The 23,686-nt window shown below is 51.3% G+C and overlaps 1 protein-coding gene across 2 annotated transcripts in view; it reads left to right on the top strand.

Annotated features, from left to right (window-relative positions):
* Positions 1 to 22,444, top strand: part of HUNK (hormonally up-regulated Neu-associated kinase) — a 113,515-nt gene extending 91,071 nt beyond the window's left edge. The window contains exons 8-11 of one of the 2 annotated variants that reach the window (XM_053220637.1): positions 2,864 to 2,947; positions 8,080 to 8,127; positions 12,819 to 12,999; positions 15,777 to 22,444. In XM_053220637.1, coding sequence (XP_053076612.1) covers positions 2,864 to 2,947; positions 8,080 to 8,127; positions 12,819 to 12,999; positions 15,777 to 16,435 — 972 coding nt within the window. In that variant the 3' untranslated portion in view covers positions 16,436 to 22,444. The remainder of the gene's footprint in view (positions 1 to 2,863; positions 2,948 to 8,079; positions 8,128 to 12,818; positions 13,000 to 15,776) is intronic. The other variant, XM_053220638.1, reaches the window with a different exon arrangement.
* Positions 22,445 to 23,686: the final 1,242 nt, after the last annotated feature.

Here is a 23,686-nt window from a genome sequence, read left to right as displayed (position 1 = left end):
ATTTGGGAGATGTCTACAAAACATTGCTGAATAGACGCAGAGGCTCTTTGGGAGGTTTGTTGAACAGTTGGATGAGAGTGCAGGTGTTTCTAAGCTGAGTCAGCTTAGGGAATTTGCTAGATTTTGCTCCAGTGGGAAATTATCCACCGAAGTACTTTTTGGGTGAACCACCAGAGGAAAAATTGTACTCGAGAAGAAACATTCTGAACAAATAAGAGGCTTTTGAAAATAACAACAGTGTTTTATTGGGGGGTGGGATGGCAAATACATGTCCCATGTAAGCCCTGCTGGGATGATACTTCTGATGGGGACAAATCTGCAGCTTTGAGACTGGATGTGAGGGATGGTGTCACGGTCACAGGAGAGGTCTCCCTGTGGGAGACCCTCCCACAGGTCTCCCTCGCAGGAGAGGAATTTGAGGCCAGAAAAACAGGACCTTTGACACAGTATATATTTTATATCATTTTATTATAAGGAATGATTAGGAGCATCTCTTGTACTGTGCCCAGGTTCTCTGTCCCACCATGATGATGAACTTAAAGATAATTGGACTTGAAGCTACTTCTCATTTCCCTTTTATAAGAAGACCACATGCCCCTGTTTCTTTCTTATCTTTTTATAATTTTTTTTAATGTTTATTTATTTTTGAGACAGAGACAGAGCGTGAACAGGGGAGGGGCAGAGAGAGAGGGAGACACAGAATCTGAAACAGGCTCCAGGCTCTGAGCTGTCAGCACAGAGCCCGACGCGGGGCTCGAACCCACGAACCATGAGATCATGACCTGAGCCAAAGTCGGATGCCCAACTGATTGAGCCACCCAGGCACCCCAATTTCTTATCTTTTTAAATCCCTATTTGGTTATATGTTTTATGATGTACATGATATGTTAGTACAGAGGTGCATGCTTATAATTTGTAAACAAATATGCATATATTATAGGTCCCTTCCTATACCTTTTCCACTCATATGGGTTCAAGGTCACACCATTTGGGGACAACTGTGGTAGAAAACAGTAGTTAAGAACTTATTTTTTTATTTTTATTTTTAAAAATTTTTTTTTAATGTTTATTTATTTTTGAAGGACAGAGAGACAGAGTGTGAGCAGGGGAGGGACAGAGAGAGAGGGAGACACAGGATCTGAAGCAGGTTCCAGGCTCTGAGCTGTCAGCCCAGAGCCCGACGCGGGGCTCAAACCCACGGACTGTGAGATCGTGACCTGAACTGAAGTCGGATGCATAACTGACTGAGCCATCTGGGTGCCCCAAGAATTTAAATAGCTGTCAACTAAAAGGAAGGAAAGAGGATCAACGCACTGATTTTTTTCTCAAATGATGACTGTTACTCAAAAATTAGTTTTTAAAAAGTGCCTCTGCTGAAACTGACTATAAAATTCACAATTTCATGTTTAAAGGAAAAGTTACTACTTTCCTAAGCAAACATTCTTTTGGCAGAACTTCTTTGGATGCTGATCGATAATGTGCGGGGACTTTAGGGGTCTTTTGTTTTGTTTTTTAAAGATTTTGTTTTTAAGTAATTGCTACACCCAACGCGGAGCTCGAACTCACAACCACGAGATCAGGAGCCACACATTCCACCAACTGAACCAGCCAGGCGCCCCAAGGAACTTTAGTTTTTCAAATACTTTCCTTCCTCTGTTCTGCCTCCACAGCTACAGATACGAACTTTGGTTACTCACGCTCTTCCTGAGCAATCCCTGAAGCTCTCAGGCTGTGTCTTAATTTGTCTTTGTTTCTTCCCATCTGCTGGTTTCGGCACCTCCTCTCTGCCTGGCCTGAGCATCGGCATAAAGGTTGCGTGCAAGTCTTGCAAAGCTGAGCATGGCTTTGTCTGCTGAGAACGTTCCCTGGAAACTCAGCTAATGTAGTTCCAGCTGGAGAAGGTTATTTTATTGTGTCTGTTTCACACTTAACCCTTAAAGCCTAGGACGTACCTGTTCTTGAGAACTAGGGTCTGGGCGAGTGGCTGCTTTTAACTAGGGTGAATGAATCCCCACAGACAGCTACAGCCGGTCCGCTCAGTAATTTCCACACACGGCTAATTTAACTGCCCTGTGTGCACTGTCCCAGCTATTAATCTCATCAACCAATTACTGACAACCCATGTATAATTTTAAGACCGAAACTCGTGAACTGACAAGTAAAATACCTATCTTATCTGTCATTTCTCCCTTTCTCTCTTCTTTCTTGTTTTCTGTTTCTAAAACCAAGAAGCGTAGATTTTGTGTTGGAGAGCCTGGAAGGCCGTTCCGTGACTCTTTGTTGGTTGGTAGATGCATCAGTTATTTAATTCACCTTTCTCCACACAGGCCGGCACCTCAGTCGTGCACCTAGATCATCCTAGATACGGTTTTCTGTCATCTGTAAGCTGTGTTATGAATTGCTGTGGCTCACTGGGCAGGGGAGGGCAGGGATGTGGGCTGTTTTTCACTAAGGAAATAAGCAAGATCTGTATCTTGTTTGGTAGGTCAATAAAATGAGTTATTCTTTCGAGCTCACGTATCTGGTTTCTGCTTTCACATCTCAGAGTAGTCTTCATCGTACAGATGAAAGAACTGAGGCCAGCAAGGAGCAGTGACGTGCCCAGGGTCACCTGGCCCTGTCCTGGCAGAGCCATAACAGAAGTAGGTTGCCCGACTCTGGGTCCGGGGCTGTCCCCTCGCTGCATCATGCCTGCAGGCCACCCTCCAACGAGGCTTTGCATTGCGATTACCTGGCTTGCCAACCACTTTCATTCGGCACTTTCTCAGCCAAGTGCTGGTTTCAAAATTAATGACTGCTTAACGGACACTTCTATTTCCTGTGAGTTAAGCCATGCTTTTTCCCTGCCTTTCTCCTCGGATAGAAATCTGACATCCAGGACAGCGTTTGCTACAAGACCCAGCTCTACCAGATAGAGAAGTGCAGGCCCAGCAAGGAGCCCTATGAGGTGAGTGACCCCCTCCAAAATGAAATCCAGGATCGCTTAGGAAGAGCGGGTTTCCATTTTGAGAGCAAAGTGGAAAGGAAACCGGTTATTGTGGGCCAGAAAAGCAGCAAGAGACAAATAGTCACTTAACTGGGTCCCCGAAACAATGGTTATGGCCGAGCCACTGTCTCTCAGTTGTTAGACTGTGGATCTTAGCTGTGGCTACACGGTCGAGTCGCCGGGGGAGGGGCGCCTGGGTGGCTCAGCCTGTTAAGCGTCCGACTTGGCTTGGGGCGTGATCTCATGGTTCGTGGGTTCGAGCCCCGAGTCAGGCTCTGGGAGGACAGCTCGGAGCCCAGAGCCTGCTTCGGATTCTGTGTCTCCCTCTCTCTCTGCCCCTCCCCCGCTCACTCTCTGTCTCTGTCTCTCTCAAAAATAAACAAACATTAAAAAATATATAATACATATATAAAAATGTAAACATCTGGATGCCCAGATTGCACCTCACATAATTCTCCTGAAACTCATGGGGCAGGAATGGGAAAGTGGGCACGTGTTAGTAGTTTTTAAAGCTCCCTGGCAGATTCCATGGAGTGGCCAAGGTTGGAAACCACTGCCAGTCCTTCGAAAGGTAAAAATGAGATGCTCAAAACCGTACATGAGTGTAACGCTTGGCATCAGAAGGAGGCAGTAAAATGAGGGACAGGAAAAAGTTTTGGATGAAAACAAGTATTTCTAAGCATCCTAGGACAACTTGATGCTAGATACATACTTAAAATACCAAGATCCTCTGATTTCAGAGTACAAAGTAGTATCATGGGGCGCCTGGGTGGCTCAGTCGGTCAAGCATCTGACTTCGGCTCAGGTCATGATCTCGCGGTCTGTGAGTTCGAGCCCCGTGTCGGGCTCTGTGCTGACAGCTCAGAACGTGGAGCCTGCTTCGGATTCTGTGTCTCCCTCTGTCTCCCCCCCTCCCTCGCTCATGTTCTGTCTGTCTGTCTCTCTCTCTGTCTCTCTGTGTCAAAAACAAATAAACATTAAAAAATTTTTTAAAAAAAATAAGCAGTATCATTTCGCAAGTTGTACCAAATTTGGACCCCAAATATGTGCTTGGGAAGAGACTGTGCCTGGGAATCTGGATCCAGGGCCAGGGGCACAGGATGAGGGTGTCCCCCTACCCCCAACGCCCAGGACTCTTCATGCAGTGCTTTGTCAAATGCGACCCCTCAGCCTTCTCCGTGATCTTCCTGGGAACCCACTTGATTTCCCCTTCGCAACCTCTGCCGTGTGCCCCAACAGTTTTTTCTTTTGAGCAGAAATCAAAAGGGAGCCTTTCTCCATGCCCTACATGAGGCCGATGGGCCTGCCCACTTCTCTCTTCCCTTTTCTGCGGTCAAAGTGGTCAGTGGTGGTGGCCGAGCAGTTAGTTGTCCTGGGCCCTTACAGAGACCAGCTGGGCAGAAGTGGGAAAGGCAGAAAGAGACGGCCTGAGTTCCGGAAGAGGAGAAGGAGGGGAAGTGAAGACAGTGAGCGTAGACCTCTCTGTGGGTGACGTTGGCCCCCCGCCTGAAAGATGCTGGGGTTGGGGAGGAGTGAGGATGGGGGAAGTTGGGCGGAAATCCAGGGATGGCTGGGGTGGGGCTTAGCCTTGACCCCGGCCTGGAGGCCTCCTGCCTCTGAGACAGGCTCCGGCACCTGCATGATGAGGATGCAGAGGAGTCTTTGGGGGGTGGGTCATGCTTGGCTTTCAGGCCGAGGGCAGGAGGTGATGTCAGGACCACACTGCCCTGAGCTCCAGACCCTTCAGGCCAATTGCTTCCTCAGCTTCCTCTTGCGTGAGGGAAGGTGTCTCCAATCCATCGTGCCTGGAGCCCCCAGTGTCTGTCTCCAAATGGCAGCCCCACCCTCGGTATGGGGCAGGAACTCTGGAGGTACTTTTTCACCCCCAGAGCCAGGCCGTCCCCAAGTTCTGCCAGTGTGACTCCTCAACCTCTCAGATCCCCTCCGCCACCTTGGTCTCTCTCCTCCCTCCCCATCCCAGCCACTGTCACCTCTGCCTCTTGCGGGGATGTCTGCCACAGCCCTGACTGGTCTACCCCCTTCTCCGTGAACGCCTGGCTCTCGCTTCTCCGCACTCCAGCCGGAGCTGAGCCGTCCGCGCTCAGACGGAATCACGTCCCTTCCCTGCTCCAGTTAGCACATGTTTACTGAGCACCTCGTGCACACCAGGCATGCCTCCTTAAGCTGGAAGGCACGGTCGGTGACATGGCCACCACGTCACAGATTAGACCGTGGTCTGCTGGCCTCTCGAGCCTCGTCCCCCGGGCCCACACGCGCAGCCCTGCTTCTTGCTCCGTACTCGCTCCTGCAGGCCTTAAGACTTCTGTGCTCTCTTGGCTCCCAGCACCATGCACACCCTGCCCCTTCTTCCAGAATGTTCCCGTCAGCTCTCTTTGCTGATTACTATTTTCTGTCTTCAGATTCCAAGGCAGGGTCATTTCATCCCGGACCCCTGCCATTCTCTGACCTTTGCCATCGGATCACATCTCTCCAGCACAGACTCGCCCCTGCCCGCATCCTGCATCCCGGGGTTTGTCCCATGCGCATGTTTTGTTTGCTCAGGGAGTGTTGGATTCACATCTTTCTCCCACTCTGGACTGTGAGTTCCATGAGAGCGGGGACTGTGTCCCTTTTGCTCCTTACAGTATCCCTAGAGTCTACACAATGCCTGGCATTTGCTAAACGAACAAAGGAAAGAATCAAGTGGGCCTTGACCGGGGTCTCCGGTAGAATTGGATTCCCAAGGGGAGAAGGTGGAATGATCCAGGAAGGACAGCTAGCTTGACTAAAGCAGGGGAATGCCTGGAGCATAGCGTGCAAGTCGTGTTATCCTTACAGATGACCATGCCCCGAAGCAGGGAGGGCCGTCTCACGGTCACGGGCTCTGAGGGCTTATCACCTCGGCTGGCATGCAGAGAGTGCAGATTTCATGGCTAGGCTCCCTTGCCTCTGGATCTGCATTTGACTCTTTAGGGCCTCAAGGAACAATGTGAACAGATGCACCCAGCGTCCCATCTGTGTGTCCTACGTGGCCTCCACTCCACTTTGCTGACGCCCATGTCCTCGGTTGCCCTCGAACCTGACCCCTGCGCTTGTTTGTTTCGAAAGCATCGATGATGGGAAAGGGGCCTTTTCTTTCACCCAGATTATTTTCCTTGGATGATTATCTCATTTGGCCTGAAAACACATGGAGAGCGTTTTAAACATTTGTTGAAATATTTAACGGTTAGGGTTTAAATAGGAACACTAATGGGAAAAGAGCATTTCACTTCTCTGTGATCCATTTGTTTTCTCCAAACGGCAGTGATACTTGTGCTAATTAAATTACGGGCTATTACTGGATCATCCAGCCCGCCTCTGCTGGAACCTAGAGAGTGGAATGGGGCCAGCTCGGAAAAGTGCTAAGAAGATCTGAAAGGGCCCCGGTTTTCTAGGTAAAGCCCACTCAGAGCCTCCGTGGGCTTCTTTCCAGTTGCCGTCGGCCGGTCCTGGAGAAGCCGCCGAGAGGCGGATGGGTTTCAGGTCGTGCGCAGGCTGGCTGGGGAGTGAGCGAGGCCTCTGCGTTGTTCTGAGTCCCAGTTCTTTCTCTCCTCCGAGACAAAGCAGCTGAATTAAGTTGCAAGAACGTCCCCCTTGGGATTACAGTGCTGTTATTGTACGACTTTACCACGTTCTCCACCTCCTCTGCCTTTAAAGGGTAGCAGATATGTCTGTGAAAGTGGGACACGTGTCTCATCCAAGAGCACCTCGAGCATGGGCCCCGGAGACTCCTCTTCCTAAAAAAAAAAAAAAAAAAAAAAAAAAGAGGCCCTCAGGACCGTGGAGATCGAGGCAGGGGGGCCAGTCATCATTTTTAAGCTGGCTTATTAAAGCCGCATAGAGCCAGAGGCCATTTGTGTTACAATCTTTCCCCAAAAATGTTAATTTGTAGAGCAGTGGAAAATAGAGCGGGGAGGGCTTCTGGGTAGCACAGGGTAACGTGGCAGGCTTGGAAGAGAGGTGTGTGGAGGGCGGCAGAGGGACGGCATCAGTGTGACCAGCCGCTGGAGCAAAGTGCCACACACCGGGGGTGGGGTGGGATGGGGGGCTTCAACAGCAGCAGTTTCACTGACTCTCAGTTCTGGAGGCCGGAAGTCTGAGATCAAGGTTGGTTCCCTGCACGGGCTGTGGAGGAGAACCTGTCCCCTGCCTCCTGGCTGCTGCTGGTTGCTGACATCTTTGGGCTTCGTTCCTTGGCTTATAGAAAGAAGCACCACCCGATCTCTGCCTGTACCTTCCCTTGGCCTTCTCTGTGTGTGCGCCTCTGTGTCCAGTTTCTCCCTTTTATGAGAATACCAGACCCATTGCAGGAGGGCTGGGTTACCTCTGTAAAGGCAACACCAACAGGCCCGCTCCCCAAAGGCAAGAGAGAGTGAGCTTTCCATGTGCTCCTCCCCCTTCCAAAGCATCAAAGGGGACACGATAGGCCTGTTGTGACCCTGTCTTCAAAGAAGGTCACGTGCTGAGCTCCTGGGGGTTAGGACTCGTGGGTACCAGTTTGGGGGGGAATACGATTCCACCCATAAGAGGGGCAGTAAACTAGAAGGTAAAATATTAAAATGTTCACTTTGTATCTTATTTCACATCTGTGCAGCTTGTAAAAATAGTTTGAAATCAGATTAGACAATCAGTGCTGTTGGAAATGAGAAGGGTAGTTCCCTTTGGGGACTGGGAGAGGGCAGGGATGGGGGGGAGGGGGTTCCGGGTGGGGCCGGTTGGGCTCCATGTCTTAATCCGGGTGGAGCTCTCATGCACGTTTTTTGCTCTTGGAGAGAATGCGTTGACTGAGCAGCTCAGTCGCCTTGAGAGCACTCCTCCGTTATATGTCTTAGACTTGAATAAAATAGATTTTCTCACCTAGCAAATCTATTCAGTGCCTGAATTAGGACATCTGCTGCCTGCTTGCATGATGGTTTAGGAGTCTCGTTTCTGGTCTCTAAACATTGAAAGGAATAATTCTCAAACCCAGAGTTGCAAGTGGTAGGGGAGAGAGAGTTTAGGGAATAAACAGCAGGTACAGCTACTCAAATTGTTGAAAATGTTGCTTTTCACAGGCCTCCCTGGACACCTGGACAAGAGACCTTGAATTCCATGCTGTGCAGGTAAGAACATGGGAGTTATGATGGGTTAGTCTGAGTTCTCTAGAGAGAACCAACAGTGTCTGTGTGTGTGTGTGTCTGTCTGTCTCATGCTTGGATACCCAGGAAATGGTGGATGTTTCAGCTCAAAATCCAAGGCCTTCTGGAAGCAGAATTCCTTCTCTCTCAGGACACTTCAGACTTTTTCTCTTACAGCCTTCACCTGATTGCACGAGGCCCACCCACCTTGTGGAGGGTCATCTGCTTTACTCAAAGCCTACTAATTTAATCCCATGTGAAAAATACCTTCACAGCAACATCTAGATTGCTGTTTGACCAAAAACTGGGTACTGTGGCCTGGTCAAGTTGACACTTGAAATGAACCATCACATGTGACCCTGAGGGCTGGTGGATCTCTGCTTAGGGCTCTGGATTCTACATACCTCCTTCCTTGCCCTGAATTAAAACGCAGAGTCCAATGGTGAGTGGGTTTATCAGAATCCCTTCAGATCAGACTGGTGCTTTCTTTGTTGACCATTTTTAATTGTCTTGCTGTCACTGCACACTGGGCTGTGCATTCATGTTTTTACCTCTATGAGAAGTGGGGTTTGCAGCAGTCCAGAGCTTCCCAGCTCAGTGGCCTAATTTATGAACGAAGTCCTCTTTTTCTCAGCTGCGTTGTGTTTTTCCCGTGGCAAAATCAGGTCTCGGTGACTTTTCCAAAGCAACCGGCAGGCAATGCCTGGGCACCTGGGCCGCCCCAGGTATTCACGATCCACACCTGATTCTAACGTTCCAAACAGTCACATGAGGTTAGCTCGTCAGCAAGGGGACAGCAGGCTCCAGAAGAGCCCGTGCTAAGCTAGACTATCATCCAAAGAAAACAGCTTCAGCTCACCTGCAGACCCCAGGCTCTTGGCTGCGGCATCACGCCATCCGTGGTCAGTTTCCACCGCGTGAGGGTGCAAGGCAGCCCTTATGCAGCCCGGGGTGGGGAGGAGGTGTGGCCGCCCCTGTCCCTGTTAAATGGCTGTGTTGGCCTTTCAGACTGTGATGCAGATGAGATGTGAGGTTCATGTTTATGCCTGAAGAGCTGACTTTCGGTTGCAGGTGGGGAAACACTTCTCTCAAGGGGCCTGCTGTATCTATAGGAGCAGAGCTGGGGAGGAAGGGGGAGGGCTCTCGCTCTTTGGAACGCAGGAGGCTGGAGTCACAGGGACGAGCCCAAAGGGACGGGCTCTGGAGCTCAGATGTCAGAGGCCAAGAACCTACTTTTCTCCAGAAAGCCCCATGCACCACCACTCCCTGGCTTCTTCCTCTCTTCTATCAAACAGTTGTGACACTGTAAGAGTCTTGAGTAGACAAACCTTTGTGAGGCCACATTTTTTTTGTTTTTTTAATGTTTATTTATTTTTGAGAGAGAGAGAGAGAGACAGAGACAGCACAAGTAGGGGAGGGGCAGAGAGAGAGGGAGACCCAGAATCTGAAGCAGGCTCCAGGCTCTGAGCTGTCAGCACAGAACCCGATGCGGGGCTCGAACTCACAAACCGCGAGATCATGGCCTGAGCCGAAGTCGGATGCTTAACCTGAGCCACCTGGGTGCCCTGAGGCCACATTTTCAAAGTGTCCGGTTTAGTAAATGTCCGTGCACATGTGCAGTGGGTAGAAAGTGGTTTAAAGAAAACCGGAAGCTGTTTTGTGTGGGGCTGGCTTCTGGGGCCTCATGTGGCCCCCTCTCCGATCTGCCTTGGGGAGTTTGGGAGGCGGGGTGGGTGTGGGGAGCACATGAGACTCAGAAGAAAGCCAAAGAGACCGTGCAGGCAGCCGGATTGCTGGGAGGGGAGCACGGGAGTGGGTGTAGGCACATCGAAGGGGGAATATAATGAGTCCCTCTGAAGATCTGTTTCTGTTACATAAGGTGCTTTAGCATCCTGCTCCCTGGAAGATCTCTTGTGGAGAAAATAGGGTATGCAAATGAAAAGGTATAATGGGATGATGGGTTGCATTTGGTCACCTGTGCCTGGAGGGCGCTGAGATTGGCTGGTTGTACAAACACATGTCTTGTGTGGGCTGGTGACCCATCCACACGGACTGATTCAGCCGTGTGTCCCCGGCAGGGGTCTCTTGGGTGGTGGATTCTTGGCATGCCCCTAACAAACTGGTAACTGTGAAATCACCCATTCTTTGGGCTGGACAAGGGTGTTCTGGGAGCTTTTGGAGAAAACACCCGGGTGTAGGATCCTGGGATGAAGTTCAACAGGGTGGCTCCAGCAGGGTTCCTGAGGTCATTTCCCCATCCCTCTGCCCCCATAGCAGGCTGTTTGGTGCTATCCCTTTGTCAGTTCCCAGAGAGGTTTTTTAGAGCCAACCCTGGGCTCTTTCTACAGGGAATTCATGTCCTGTACACCTCTCAGTGCTGATGAACTCTAGCTAGGTGGTGATGCTGGCCCCCCAGAAACTTTGCATCTTGATCCTTTGGCTTTGGAGAACCCAAAGAGAGTTGGGGAGGGGCCAAGATGAAGCCATGAAGCCAAAGGCAGAGCAGCTTCCTTTAAAGTGTAGGGATCACGGAGCACCCCAAAGGAAGCTGTACTCGTCATTCTTTCTCTTTTTTAAATGTTTATTTGAGAGAGAAAGAGAGCGAGAGACGGAATGTGAGTGGGGAAGGGGCAGAGGGCAGGGGGGACACAGAATCGGAAGCAGGCTCCAGGCTCTGAGCTGTCAGCACAGGGACCAACACGGGGCTTGAACTCACGAACCATGAGATCACGGCCTGAGCCGAAGTCAGACGCTCAACTGACTGAGCCACCCAGGCGCCCCTGTACTCACTATTCTAGAAAACAATCCTGAAAAGCGCGGGGTGGGGGGGGGGTGGGGAGGGGGATCTGCAATTTTGACTTTTCTTCCAAACACTGTTTTACGTGGTTTCGTAGAAGTGCATTCAGTTTCTTTTTTACCATTTAAAGTGTAAACAGGTGGAACTGGTGATTTTTCTCATTAGAGCAGAGACAGGAAGAATAGCACCAGAGGAAGAGATTTTGCCAGACTTTTCAGGACAAGCCTGTCACGTCCCTTCGATGCTTGGGGCACAAGGGAAGTGTGACAGCTCATTCCCCTTTGCCTTAGAGAAGGGGGCTGTTGGGGGGCGTCACAGAAACCAGGAGAGGGATGCGGCCTTGACCCAGATGGTCTGGAGCAGGTGGCCCCCTTTCCCGTTCGTAGCATTCTGCCTAATGACCTGGGGCTCAAGCCTCCTCCCGAGAATCCCGGATGCCCACCTGGAACCCTGGGACTACAGCCTGGTCCCTGTCCCTCACCGGCCCGTGTGTCTGCCTTTCTCTCTGCCCCAGACTCATCCTGCCCCAGGCTTCCAGAGGGCGTGAGTTTTCACTCGGCTCCCAGATGAATTATTCAACCCGCTTCTGGCTGTTCGCTGGTCCGTGATGGGGTGACAGCTGTGCTTTGTCCCAGGTCATGCTCTCAGTGCAGCACCTGGCACTCGACGTCCCGTAAAAGGCTCTTCGGATGCTGGGGAGGGAGTTTGTGAAGCTTCACCCCTCCTCTCTTCCCTCCTCAGCCCTCCACTGGGGATGGCCACGGCAGCCCAGGCTTGGAGCCCTAAGGCACTGGGGCCCTCACGGTGACCCTCAGGGTTGGCGTGGCACCCCCACTTCCCATTCCTCCCCTGCCGTTTTCTCCCACCCGCCGATTGGGCATCAGGAACCCCCATCTGGACAGGCTTTGAAAATCCCCATTGGAAGGGGCTGTGCGAGCCCAAGGAGAAGCTTCCTGGAGAAGCTGTTCAACAACATCAATGAGGAGCTGATGAGCTCTCTTGAATTGTAAATATTCTTCACGTTTAAGGCAAAAACCGTGAATCTGGTGGTGAGGTCAGGGATGCGGTTGAATCTGTTGAACAGTAAACATCAAAGTCTTTACGGCTGGAGAAGAAACTTCTGAGTGGTATCGCCCTTCCCAGAAGCTGGAACACAATTTTAATTCAGTTTGGTTTCTACTGGCTTTTTTTTTTTTTTTTTTTTTTACATTTCAATAACTATTAAGTCTTCTCTATGTGCTTGGCTTTATGCCAGAGGCTGTGGGGTTGAAGATACATAAAATAGTAAAATTCACTCCAGTCAGAGGGACACAAGTGACACATAGTGACGCAAGCAAGGGCTTGCATGACCGAGGGCGGAAAAGGGTCAGAAACTCACCCAGAATGACACAGGGCTCCTGGGGTTGCCGTCCACCTCCTTGGCCTGACTGAACACACAAGAGTAAACGTTAAGATAGAAATGGTTATGTTTCATTTGTGAAGTTACCTTTGCAAAACCACTGCTGTGAGCAGAATCCTAGAGCCCTATTCTGAGTAAGACCACAGACTTCCAGAAATCCTCATGTGTTTTGCCTCAGTTCCTTCATCTTGTTCTAGAACAATTGACCTCCTAGGGATGAACTTGCCCTTGCTGGAACACCTTGAAATAGGGCCGTGCGGGGAGCTGGGGATGACAGAAGCCTGCTTGTGGCCCAGGGAGAGGGAGGTGGGTTCCCTGGGGCATCTGCTGGGCCTCTGCTCCTCCCTTGTTCAACGTGCAGCTGAGAACGGAGTTTTGAGAGGCTGGGGTTTCTCAAATCCACTTGGATAACTCTTCAAAGGGGAGTCACGTTGTATATGTCTGTGTGTCTGAGTACCTGTGTTTACTTCTGACTTGAAGGATGAAAAACCCAAAGAACAAGAAAAGAGAGGGGATTTTCTTCATCGGCCATTTTCCAAGAAGCTGGACAGGAACCTCCCCTCCCACAAACAGCCCTCGGCCTCGCTCATCACGCACATTCAGAACACCAAAGCCCTGCTGAAGGACCGGAAGGCCCCCAAGTCCGGCTTCCCCGACAAAGGTGGGTCAGCTCCAGGTACAGTCTAGACCACTCGTGTTGAGCTGCACGGCCATGCGTACCCCTCCCGGGTGGCTGTGCGGACCCACTGGGACATACACGATTCCTGTGCCCTGGGAAAGCGGTGAACACACCCAAGGCAACCCAAGAACACTGGAGGTCCAGACGGGGTGGTATTGGCCACCCGTGCAGGCAGGGTTTGAGAAAGCAGAGGTGGAGTGCATTGCATTGTGGGAGCAGAGATCAGGGTATAAGGTATTTCAGGAGTAGGGATTGGGGTGCACAGTGTTATGGAACGAGGGACGGGTGTTCATTGTTGCAGGGACAGAAATTGGGGATTGGCGGCATGGTGTGGCGAGAGCCTGCCCAGAAGAGCGAACACCTAGAGACACTGAGGCATGGTTGATGGAGTCTGGGCTCTGGGGTGGGGCTGGGGGAGCTCAGAGCCAGCTCTATGGCTTATTGTGGGCTAAGCTCCTTACCCTTAGAGGATCAAAATTGGTTCCCTTACTGGCAAAAGGAAGCCCACCCGTTGGAGCTGCTGGGTGGATTAAATGAGATACACAGGTTGGCTTGTCCGCCTCTTTCAGAGTGTGGGACATCAGGTAACTGATAAATGCGAGGCTCCCTCCTCCGGGGCAGCACTGAGGGATGTGGGGGAAGCAGGAAAGTGTTGGGGAGGTTCCAACAGCACCGAGCACTAGAGGTGTTACCCTAAGAGAGACCTGGCTTCTCAGCCAGAGAGGAAAGTTCCATTTGATTCCGTTTCCTTCCTGAGGTTTCAGAAAGGCAGGGGGTCTCACAGGATGACTCTGCTTGTCCCTCCTGAGTGATTCTCCTTTCTGGCTTTGTAACCAGCAGCAAATTCAGGCCCTTGACGGAGACATCCCATGGATGTCCCCAACAAAGTCTAGGTCAGTGCTGATGCGTTGGATAACTTTGCCACCCCAGAGCTGGATTCCATTCCTGGCAGTTTCCTGGGCCAAGTATCATTTGTTTCTTCGAGTTTTTCCTTCTGAGAGCATGTTAGCTTAGAAGCGTGGACGCCCTATGTAATTGCTAAGACCGAGCTCTCGCCATGGGGCAAGCACTGTGTCAAGCTCTCAGCTCACCCCAGTGAAGTTATTCTCACCTCCGTTACTAAAGCAGAGGAAATAGGCGGAGAGAACTGGCCGAAGTCAGAGAGCTCGTAAGTGGCAGAGTCCAGACTTCCAACCCGGCCGCCTGGTTCTAGAGCTTTCTCTCCTGACTGGTGCAGGCCCCTGCGTCCTGATAGGGATGGAAGGCGAGGAGCCGGCCGGTGCGCTCACAGGGTCGGGCTGGTGACCAGGTCCTTCCTGCCCAGGGTGATGGAGAGTGCCGGCCAGGGCCCTGGGGGGCTGACTCTAGATGGAGATTAGCAGGGCGAAGGTGGGAGGCTTCCTCTCAGGATCTACATCACCCGGAGAAGGGAAGGACACAGGACTGGGCAGAGGGGGACCCTGGGCCACAAATTTGGAGGACACGGCCATCGCAGGAAGGGGAGGGGACGAGATGCTGCGGTGCCCGGCTGTCACACCGGATTCGTCCGCCGTCAGCCGCCGATGAAATTCTGCTTCTCTCTGCTGGTGACTCTCAGGCACCTGTGGTGGCCTGAGGAGGCGATTTATTTTGGGATCTGTGTATTTATTTATACGAGGCCACGAGGATGCCCTACGCCCTCGGCTGCTCCTGAATCACTCTGCTGCTTCCTGTAGCTGAGCCTCGACAGGGGCCTAGAACACATGATGGTAGAAAAGCCAAGCTAAGAGCTCGTTCTGCAGGAACTTGGCTCTACTTCCCTCAGCTTCAGATCTGTGGGGTTTCCCCTCTCTTTTCTGGCACAGTCCGCAACCCTGGATTCCGGTCTGTGCCAATTTGAGATGGAAGCCAGGGGGATTGGCTCATCGCCCTCAAGATATAGATGAGGACTGTTTCACCCCTTCAGAACCGGATGAGGCCCTGGTAAGATCAGGAGTCAGGAGGGAACCTTATAAAGGAAGTCGATTCGGACACTCGGTACATACAGATGAGCCAGGAGGACATTCAGCTGAGGGACACGAGCCAGTCACAGAGGACAGATGCCGTAGACTCCGCTTATATGGAGCACCCAGCGACGTCAGATGCATCGACAGAAAGTCCAATGGAGGTTGCCAGGGGCTGGGAATGGGTGTTACTGTCAAGTGGGTATGGAGTTTTTAGATTCCCAACATGAAGAGTTTTGTTTCACGACAGTGTGAATGTGCTTAACACTACTGAACCATCCACTTAAAAATGGTTGAGATGAGAAATTTATGTTACGTATTTTTTTTTTAACCACAATTTAAAAAAAAAAAAAAAAAAAAGGAAGCATGAGGGAAAGCCTCCTTCCAGTGTTGGATCTGAGGACCAAGTTCACGGTCCTGGGCTGGGTGTGCTCCTAGCAGTTTGGTGGTGTTCTTCTGAGTCGGGTGTCTTTTGATTCAAAGACTCGTTGGCAGGGTCCAGCATGTTAGGCAGCCAGGAGGAGGACAGATGTTAAGGTGGTGCCGTGGGCACATCAGAACTCGGGAGGCCTCCTGTCTCCGGCCTTCTGTCCCCTCCATTCTAGAAAGAACAGCTGGTCCCCCGTGGGGAGCGCTGGACGCGGGGGCCCTTTGCTTCTTACTTCCTTCTGGCCTCCCCAGGAACGGTCTGTCTCGGTGAAGCAGGAGGCCCTGGCAGGCAGGAGAGGGCCCTCCTCACCGCCGTCCTCATGGTCTCCTCTGCTTTCTCGCGTGCAGATTCCTTCGGCCGCCGCAATATCTTCCGCAAGACCTCAGACTCCAATTGTGTGACTTCTTCTTCCATGGAGTTCATCCCCGTCCCACCCCCCAGGACCCCCAGGATCGTCAAGAGACCGGAGCCCCCTCCGCAGGGCCCTGGAGGCCCTGGCATCCCCCCCAAGGAAGACCCCCCGGTGCTGGATATGGTGCGCTCCTTCGAGTCCGTGGACCGCGAGGACCACTCTGAACCACTGTCCCCGTCTCATCACTATCGGATTCTAAGCTCACCTGGGGGCTTGGCCCGCGGGAATCCCGGTGAGCGGACGCTCTCCCCGGCCCTGCTGCCCGGAAGCCTGTCCCCTCTGCAGACTCCTTTGCATCCCACTCTGGTCTCCTTTGCTCACGAAGAGAAGAGCAACCCCCTGAAGGAGGAGGGCGTGTGCTCCCCACCTCCGGCTCCCAGTAACGGTGCCGCGCAGCCGCTGGGGAGCCCGAATTGCGTAAAGAGCCGCGGCAGGTTCCCCATGATGGGCATCGGACAGATGTTGAGGAAGCGACAGCAGAGCCTGCAGACCCCCGCAGACCGGCCCCTGGAGGCCAGCATGCCCCCCCTGCAGCCCATGGCCCCCGTGAGCCTCTCCTTCGACATGCCTGATGGGGTCAAAGGCCAGTGCTAACCCGGGCCAGTGGTGGGATTCTGGGTGTTTCTAAGGACAGCGGTGGAACAGAGCTCCTCACATCTGTCAGGGTGTGAAGATTGAAAGGCCTCATGGGAGCCCCTTCAGGGTCTCATCGCCCCCTGCCATGGAATGTCCCCACTGTGAACCGCTAAAACCCACAGACCCAAAGCCTGCACTCCCCAGGCTCGCGTAGGGACCCTGGAGTCGCTGGGATTTACGAGGAGGGGTGGTTACAGGTGCGGTTTCAACCAGTTGTGTCCTCCTTCTGCCCACCCACCCACGACCCTCTGCCCACTTCCCACTGCTGGGCTTCTGGGTAAAAACCCCACACCGGCCGCTGGGCTCTCAGATCACAGACTGTTACGAGATCTTTCCTCACTTTGTGATCTTCTCAGCAGTCAGCCAGTCACCCGGGGACTGAAGGCGGCATCGCAGAGTGGCTCGTCCAGGCCACCGCTCGCTCCCCTTCCTCTCGCAGACCATGGTCGCTGGTGAGCCTGCTGCCTGAGGAAGACAGGAAGCAGCACCACCCCCTCTGAGTGGAAGGGGGCATCCGGGCAAAGACCGATCCAAACGGTGGGGACCCTGGTGAAAGGAAGGGGCCAAAGGGACACGCCTTTGCCATCTTTTTTGGTTGACCTTGCTAATGGTTCAATGATCTTTTCCCAAGATGGTGTTTCTTTATGTGATGTCAAATTGAAGTAACGTAATTAAAAAAACAACCCGGCTGGAGAGACCATGAGAAGCGATTCTACCAAATTCATGTTTTCACGCAAGGATAAGCGTGGAGGGCACGAAAGCTCTCTCACATGATGTTTTCAGTGGCCGGTGGCCTCCCGTGGCCTGCAGGAGGGCTTGATCGCAGCTGGCCCCGTGTCCCTCCCGTTGTGTCAACATGACCTGATCCTTCTGGAAGGCATAGGACATGGCCACGGCTGGTTATTTAGGAAGAGAAAAGGTTGAGGTTGAATTTGGATGCGTTTGGAAGGCACCATTACCTCTGTGCAGTGTGGCTTTCAAGCTGCCAAGATAACAAGGGTGGCTTAGAGCTGAGTTCATTTGCTGTGAGCTGTGAGAGGGCTTGCCTGGCGGGGATCGTGTTCAAAAATTCAGCACCGTATCCTCTTGGAGGAAAGCAGCATTCCTCAAACACGCTTAGAGTCCGCGCTGTTTTCACGCCTTTCGCCAAGGATCGAACCAAAGATGCGTCTCCGGTTCTGTGTCCACACCATCCCCGTGTGCGCCTTTTGTGGACCTCAGTGTTGTCTGACCGTGTCTAGCAGGAGCTTGCTGGGGTACGTCTCCTCTCAGGGCCCCAGGCCCTGGCACTTGGTGGCGACCACCCGGTCACGAGCAAAATTGGAGAAAGGAGGAATTGGCACAGGCCGGATAGCGGTTAGCTCGGGAGACAGGTGACACAGTGGCTTGAGGTCTTCAGCTGTTGACTGGTGCAGGCGTGAGCAGACCCACAGCTGTGGTCACCCCGGGGCTTGCCCGCTGGTTCGGAAACGGGCCGCGGCCCTTGAGAACAACAACGCCTGCCTTTGTTTCCCCTGGCAGCCAGCCCGTGCCAGAGAGCCCCGGGGTGCTTCCTCAGCTTTTCTCCTTTAGCAGCGGTGACCTCTTCCTGCCCCACACGTTTCTGGCTGAGCAAGGAAAAGCGTGGATATTTGGCTGACCCTAGAAGCCACTGAGATGCCCGGGCTCGGCTGACTTGGCAAGACCTGGAGCTGCTGTGTCCCACCTCGATGGGATCATCCCAGCCCTGGGGCTTGCTAGGAGGGAGCCAGGCTCCTGGCTGTGGTGTCGTTCTTCTGTGTGGCTCCAGACCGGGTTCCAGAACTTTCCATTGGAAGTGGCGCTTGTTAAACAGAGAGAAGAAAAGCATCTGAAAGCGGCCTCTCTCCGCTTGACGTGAAGCGTGTCTGGTTTCCGACCAGCGAAGGAACCCTTTTCGAACACAGTTGCTGGCTTCAAGTGTCGTGCTCTGCCGATTCGCCGACTCGCGGGCTGTGTCCCTGTGCCTTGTGAACTTCTCTCCCCTTATGTCTCTTCCTTGTATTGTACTTTCCTTGAGAACATGAGTGTTTTTTCCGTATCGCTGTCAAATAAGCTCATTGGGACACGCTTTCTGTTCCTCGATTCAGGAACAGCCGCAGACTGTACGACTCACGGACCGTGTCACCATTGGTAGCTTGAACTGTGAACTCAGGTTTATTCCAGACCCAGTGAGAGGTGAGAGTGAGGAAGGGGGGAGGGGTCAACTGTATTTTTTTGTATGTGAGCACCTGACAAATCTATGAAACCGAATGAAAGAGGAAATGTTAAATTCTTTATTATTTTATTATATTTATATGGGAAACTGGACCTTTGGTAAGTACAAAGTATGTTGTCTGTTTGACCCATGACTGTCTCTCATTAGTGTGTGCCCATGACCTCAGTCAGCCTGTAGTCACTGACGGAAATGACTGAATTGTCACCGTGTGAAGTCCAGGAGGAAAAGTCCACTTTAATTGTATGATTTGGTCGTAAGTAAGGACTGTATTTATGTCACCATTAAGTATATGTACTTTTATAATGACTGTGAAATACACTATTCCCTCACCATGACTGCTTCATTCACTTGCATTTGACACATCTCCAAACACTGAGTATGTTGCCATCGCTGAGCTGTCTTCTCCGTAAAGTCCTTGGCCTTGCAACTGACAGGATACGGTGGGAATCGCGCTGTGGGGTGTTTGAGGGCATCTTCTGCCCCCACATCACTGTTTCATTTCAGCTGCAGCACGTGTGATCTAAGAAGTCTCCTTCGACCGACACACAGCCAATGGCGGTACAAGAGAAATCAGCATTTTTTTTTCTTTTTTAGCAGGTTCAGGGTCTCTCTTGGAGATTCTGAAAATGGCACATGAAAAGTGACATCTGTGAGCATTATCTCTAGCTTTTGTCCTTGCCTTAGGGATTGGTGAGGGACGGGAAAGAAGGGTGATGAGGTAGAGTAGGAGGGTTGGATTGTCCTAGCTCTGACTTTATTCATTACCGTTCGCAAAAGGTTTTCATACATAACCACCTTGCTGGAACCCTGGGGTCCCCCTGGGCGGTGTGGCTCAGAGGCTGGCATGGAGGAAGTGGAGTTTCTCTGAAGTTTGATGGGGTTGGGAAGCAACAATGAGTATCTAGTTGTGGTGATGCCATTTTCTTTTAGGGGGCAGAACATTTTAGAACAGAAAGAGACCTGAGATCAGGTGCTTCAACCCCAACTTTTTTTTTTAATTAAAAAAATTTTTTTTAAATGTCTATTTGTTTTTGAGAGAGAGAGAGAGCGAGAGCAGGGGAGAGGCCGAGAGAGAGGGAGACACAGAATCCAAAGCAGGTTCCAGGCTCTGAGCTGTCAGCACAGAGCCCGACATGAGGCTCGAACCCACGAACCACGAGATCACGACCTGAGCTGAATTCAGACGCTTAACTGATTGAGCCACCCAGGCGCCCCCCAGGTCTAGGCATTTTTAAGTCATTATCAGAATTGTACAGCTCCTTAAGATTCTGTGTATCCCGCTCTTTTCCACCATCCACCACCGACTCTCGAAGACAGAGAAAGACCTTTTCTTTCTTAGCAGATCTTCCAAGTAAGCAGCAACCCCTGGATACTTTGTTATCTGCTTTGGTGTTAAAAGGCTGTTGGGTTTTACTAGATTCAATCAACAAAACATTTTTTAAATAGCCATGTCATGAAATGAAACAAATTCAGAAAGAGTACAAGACTGATATTTTTAAGGGGGGTCCGGAAGCCTCTTAGTTATTGTATTTGTTTTCTTTGTAGGACCCTCTGTGTGCTACAGGCGCAGTACGAATAATTCAGAGCAGTACTGGGAACTGGTTCAATGTAATGTCATCACTTTTCAATGAAAGGAGCGTATTTCCTGAGTAGTAAATGAGTGTATTATTTGTGGCAGCTTTTTCGTCGAGGGAGCTTTTCAGACATCTGGTTCCAAAGACAAATGGGATACATATTTGAACTTCGTTTCTGTGGGCCTGTTTTCGCGACACACGGTTATCTCCGAGATCTGATGTTTGTGGCACCAAGGGACTGGGGTGGGGGAAGCGTGGGGAGCGTTTCAGGCTTGGCAATCCCCTTCCACGGGTAGATCTACGTCGGAGCTGACGTGTGGATAAGGAGGCTTTTTGGGGAACCAGCTCTGTCATTGTAGAGTAGCTTGATGTGGAGCAAACCCAGGGGTCAGCTGAAGCTTAGTGACATGAAACTGAACCATGGCACGGGGCAGAGAGGACGGCGTCAGGAGGCTGCGTTATTCACAGGTGGACGAAAAAGATAGGTCTGAGCTGTTTAGACAACATACGCCCTGCTCAGACGACCCATTAGCTATTTTGCAAGGAAAGTCTTTGGCCGGCATTATAAACCCTTGGGAATAAGACAAATATATCTGTTCAGGCCTCGTGACGAGAGCCAGCTGAAAAGGGTGCGAGCCTGTGACGGGAACGAGGCTTCTCGTCCAAAGTGAGGCGGTGAACTCGTGGCAGGTCTAAGAGGAGAATGCCCTCCGTGACCCCTTCACCCGTGTTCACGTCTTCTCTGGCAACCCAGCCTGTGGGATAGGTGAGGCTTTGCTGTGATAACGACGTAAACCCCCAATGTCTGTGACTTGCCCGATGAAGGGTTATTTCCCACACATGCTTTGATGCCATTTGGCTGAGTCCCACAGCAGCCATCTCCATGTGGTGACTCGGGGGTCCAGGCTGCTTCCTACCTATGGCTCCATCCACTCACCATGATTCTCTGGCTGCGAGCTAGAGGGTTCTCTGCTGCCCTCGAGTGTGCTGTGAGGGCTGAAACTAGTCCTATGGCCCTCCTAGGAGCCAGAGGCTGAGAAATGTGGGGGCGCATGTGGACATTTGGGGTACAGCTGCTGTTTCTGCCACAGGGAAGGTAAAGATGCTTACCACTTAAAGGCCCTCTAAGACTGGACTGGTCTTTCCCATAGTTACACGTATAACGCTTCTTCATGTTGTATGGATTATTTGTTTTAATTAAAGGGATAAGCCTTGTTAATTATTAACGTTTCATTTAATTTAAGGGAGGGGGTGTTATGGGCGGAACTGTATCTCCCCCAAATTCATATATTAAACCCTTAACTCCCAAGTACCTCAGTATGTGGTTGTCTTTGGAGACGGGGCCTTTAAGGAGATAAGTTAAAATAAGGCCACCGTTAGGGTAAGACCTCATCCAATCTGACTGGTGTTCTTATAATTAGGGGGCGCCTGGGTGGCTCAGTCAGTTAAGCGTCCGACTTCAGCTCAGGTCATGATCTCACAGCCCGTGAGTTCGAGCCCCACGTCAGGCTCTGTGCTGACAGCTCAGAGCCTGGAGCTTGCTTCAGATTCTGTGTCTCCCTCTCTCTCTGCCCCTCCCTGGCTCACACACACTCTCTCTCTTTCAAAAATAAATAAACACTAACAAAAAGAAGAAGGAGGAGGAGGAGGAGAACGAAGGAGAACGAAGGAGAAGGAGAAATGTGGACACAGAGAGGGACACCAGACAGAGGAAAGACCATGTGAGACACAAAGAGAAGGCAGCCGTCTGCAAGCTAAGGAGAGAGGCCTCAGGACAAACCAAACCTCCCAACACCTTCATCCTGGGCATCCAGCCTCTAGCACTAAAGATAAACCAATTTCTTTCTGTTGTTGATGCTGTGGCACTTTGTCACGGCAGCCGTAGAAGACTAATGCGGCAGGGAAGCCACTTAGAAACACTTATATAGGCCACAAATCACATGCTCCATCCCATTGACCATCTTCTGACAACTAAACTACTCTCAGGAGGTCCTTTTCTTTTTTTGCAGTGAAATTCCACCTTCCCAAATGTCCCCGGTGCTCTAGGCCCTGGTGGCATTTATTTTAAAGCATATTTCTTCCTTTAATCCAGAGATCCACAGACTTTTTCTGTAAAGGGCCAGGTAGTAAATATATTTTGTATTTAGTGGACGATCATGCAGCCTGTTGTGTATTCTTCTTGTTTTCAGTTTGTGTTTGTTTTTATAACTCTTTAAACAATGTGAAAATAATTCTTACCTGGTGGGCACATAAAAACAGGCCACAGCAGACTTTGACCCTTCAGCTTCCTGCTGTCCCCTTCTCCAGAACCCGGAACGTGGTCGCGTTGTCTCCTGCCCGTAAGTTTAGGTAGTTTGCCTGGTCCGCACAACCAGGACTGGAGTCGTATGCTACAGGTGTTCGTTTTAGGAACTCACCACCCGCAAGAAAGAGAAGAGCTTTTTTTGTGGTATCTGGGCCAGTAGGTGCTTGGAAGGAGGCGTCATTCATAGTAATGAACCGGAGAAGGGTGTCGGGAAGGGACTGGACCTAAGGGGATTGGGAGGTGAGGAGAGAACCTGGCCTTCCTCTTTGCTGCCCCTTCCTGTATTGCCTTCAGTGGATTTCCAAGGCTGGTTGCCATCCGCAGACGTGGTGATGCTTCAGGAGAGCTGTCCTGGTCAGGAATCTGCCCCTGCCACTTAGTCCTCACCCTCAGATTCAGCCCTGCCTTCATCTGCACAGAACGGAGCATCGCTCTGGTACACAAATCATTTTCCATTCAAGCCGTGTTCCTTTTCTCTTTGTGAATGGCCTCTCGAAAATGGGTTCTTATTGCTTATAAAGAAAGAGCTTCCCGAAAGTCATAGGGAACAAGTCTAAATCTAGAAGAGACATGAAGCTGAATGATGCCTCATAGGGGAATCATCACCATTACTCACACCTGAAAGATGCGGTGTCACCACAGGTTGGACAAGTGTCCCCTGTACTAAAAGACGGATCGTGTCATCTGAATCAACGCCAAAGAGCCCATTCAGAGTCCTTCCCCTTAAGACCGCTTCGATTACATGAGCCATTCCCGCTTTCGGAACATTCAGGCCCAAGCCGCAGAATCGCAGGGACCTTGGGGGTCACCGAGCCCTAGGCTCAGTCCTCTGGAATTTGGGGCAGTCCTCTAAAGGCACCAGGAAATGTGGGTTGTTAGAATAAGCACAGAGCAATTCCTTGGAGCAGAGTTTTTATAACTTCCTGCTAATTTTTTTTTCTTACTTAGGACTAATGTGTCATGTATTCAGATACAAAGTCAGTGTGAGTCTTGTGACTCCAACCCTCAGTGGATGGATGGGTGAGTGGTAAACAGATAGACTGGAGGGTAGGTGGAGAGCTGGTGGATAGGTGGGTGGGTGGTTGGATGGATGG

The sequence above is a fragment of the Acinonyx jubatus genome, chromosome C2 (genome assembly GCF_027475565.1).
Source record: "Acinonyx jubatus isolate Ajub_Pintada_27869175 chromosome C2, VMU_Ajub_asm_v1.0, whole genome shotgun sequence".
Taxonomy (NCBI): domain Eukaryota; kingdom Metazoa; phylum Chordata; class Mammalia; order Carnivora; family Felidae; genus Acinonyx; species Acinonyx jubatus.
Note: the sequence above shows the minus strand (reverse complement) of the source record. Positions and strands in the feature narration are given on the sequence as shown.